The 1,623-nt window shown below is 50.5% G+C and overlaps 1 protein-coding gene across 1 annotated transcript; it reads right to left on the bottom strand.

Annotated features, from left to right (window-relative positions):
- On the bottom strand, positions 1-1,623 carry LOC131320289 (protein ALP1-like). Its single transcript, XM_058350946.1, has one exon. It carries the CDS (start codon positions 1,501-1,503, stop codon positions 184-186), a length of 1,320 nt encoding a protein of 439 aa, XP_058206929.1. The 5' UTR covers positions 1,504-1,623; the 3' UTR covers positions 1-183.

Here is a 1,623-nt window from a genome sequence, read left to right as displayed (position 1 = left end):
TAAATCATAATGCAGTTGACCAATTCCGTCAGTAGGACCACTTTTCAATATTAAAGCACTAAAACAGCAAACTAGCAATGAGCAATGTCCTCAAACTCACCCAACTTTACTCACAACTACTTTCTAGTTACCACCATTAAGTTTAACAAAAAGGACAAGCAACTACAAGCATAGTTACATCATTTATCTCCTCTGACTCACCCGATACAAGTGCAATGCAAGTGCGTCCCTAATCCTGACTCCATCGTCATCCACCTCTCCTTCAAAGGCATTCAGCACGTCTTGGTCCTCTGAATCCCCCAGATTCACATCAGGCAATGCCTCACTACACTTGATAAGAAAATTATGCAGCAAACAACAAGTAACAATAATGAAAGGGAAAGACTCAATGCATTCCTCCTTCCACCGATTCGAAACAAGTTTCCACCTCGCCCGAACTCTCCCAAACGCCATCCCAGCCAATTCCATTGCTTCCCTGTGAACTGAATTAAACGCCCTTTCAGAGGAATTCAACCCATTATTACAGTCTGACTTAACAAAAGGTGTAAGAAGCCATGGCAAGAGTGGAAAACAAGAGTCACCCAATATGTACTGAGGTATTGAACTGCCATCACTTAGCTCAAAACACGGTCCATCCAACAACTCTCTAGACTCTTCCACGCCTGTAAACAACCCCGATTGTCGCAACATTGTTTCAGGACTCATCGTACTCGGCCACCCGGCTGAAACATCAAGAAACCTCCCTTCTGAATCCACCAATGCCTGAACCATCAAAGACCCATCTTCACCCAGCAACTCACCATCTACCTGAAACTGATCAAACCCTAAAACCCCGCAACAATTCGGGAGCGAAATCCAACCAAAACCCACCACAATTCTCTTGATATCCGACTTGAATTCGAACAAGTGACCTAATTTATCAATAATAGCCTTGCATACCGTGTAAAACGTGCGACAAGCGGTGGCGGAGGAGTTCAGGTCGAAGCGGCGAGCGAGGGACTTGTAGGAGGCGGCGTGGGAAAGGCGGAAGAGGGCAGCGGCGAGGGCGTAGTCAGGGGGGGGGGGAGGGGAGAGGGAGGAGAGAGAAGGGGTGAGGAGGCGGAGGAGGAGAGAGAATGAGGGTTTGGACATGCGGAAGGATTCGACCCATCTGGGGTCGTAGTCAGAGGAGGAGAGGAGGAAGCGGTGGAACCAGCAGGGGGGTGGGGGGGAGGAGAGAGAGGGGGGAGGAGAGAGAGGGAGGGGGTGTGGGAGGAGAGAGAGGAGGGAGGAGAGAGAGGTGGAGGTGGAGGAGAGGTGGGATTCGAGGAGGAGGGTTTGGGAGGGCAGGAGGCGGAGGTCGTGGTGGGAGAGGAAGGAGTGGGCGGAGGAGGTGGCGGAGGCAACGAGGGAGAGGAGGTCGGTGAGGGTTTGGTGGAGGGGAATTTGTTGGGGTTTCTTGCTGCGGCGTTTCTTGGTGGTGGGTTTGGCGGTGGTGTTTCTTGATCCGCCGGTGGCCACCATTGTTGTATGGAGCGGAGTGATCGGTGACGATTTTTGGGCCTTTTGGCTAGCGGTTTAACTATTTTCAAGAAAAATTTGTAGAATAAAAAAGATGGGCTTCAATTCGTTAATGCGACTGGA

The sequence above is a fragment of the Rhododendron vialii genome, chromosome 3a (genome assembly GCF_030253575.1).
Source record: "Rhododendron vialii isolate Sample 1 chromosome 3a, ASM3025357v1".
Classification (NCBI taxonomy): domain Eukaryota; kingdom Viridiplantae; phylum Streptophyta; class Magnoliopsida; order Ericales; family Ericaceae; genus Rhododendron; species Rhododendron vialii.
The sequence above is the reverse complement of the archived record's forward strand: the minus strand, read 5'-3'. Positions and strand labels throughout refer to the sequence as shown.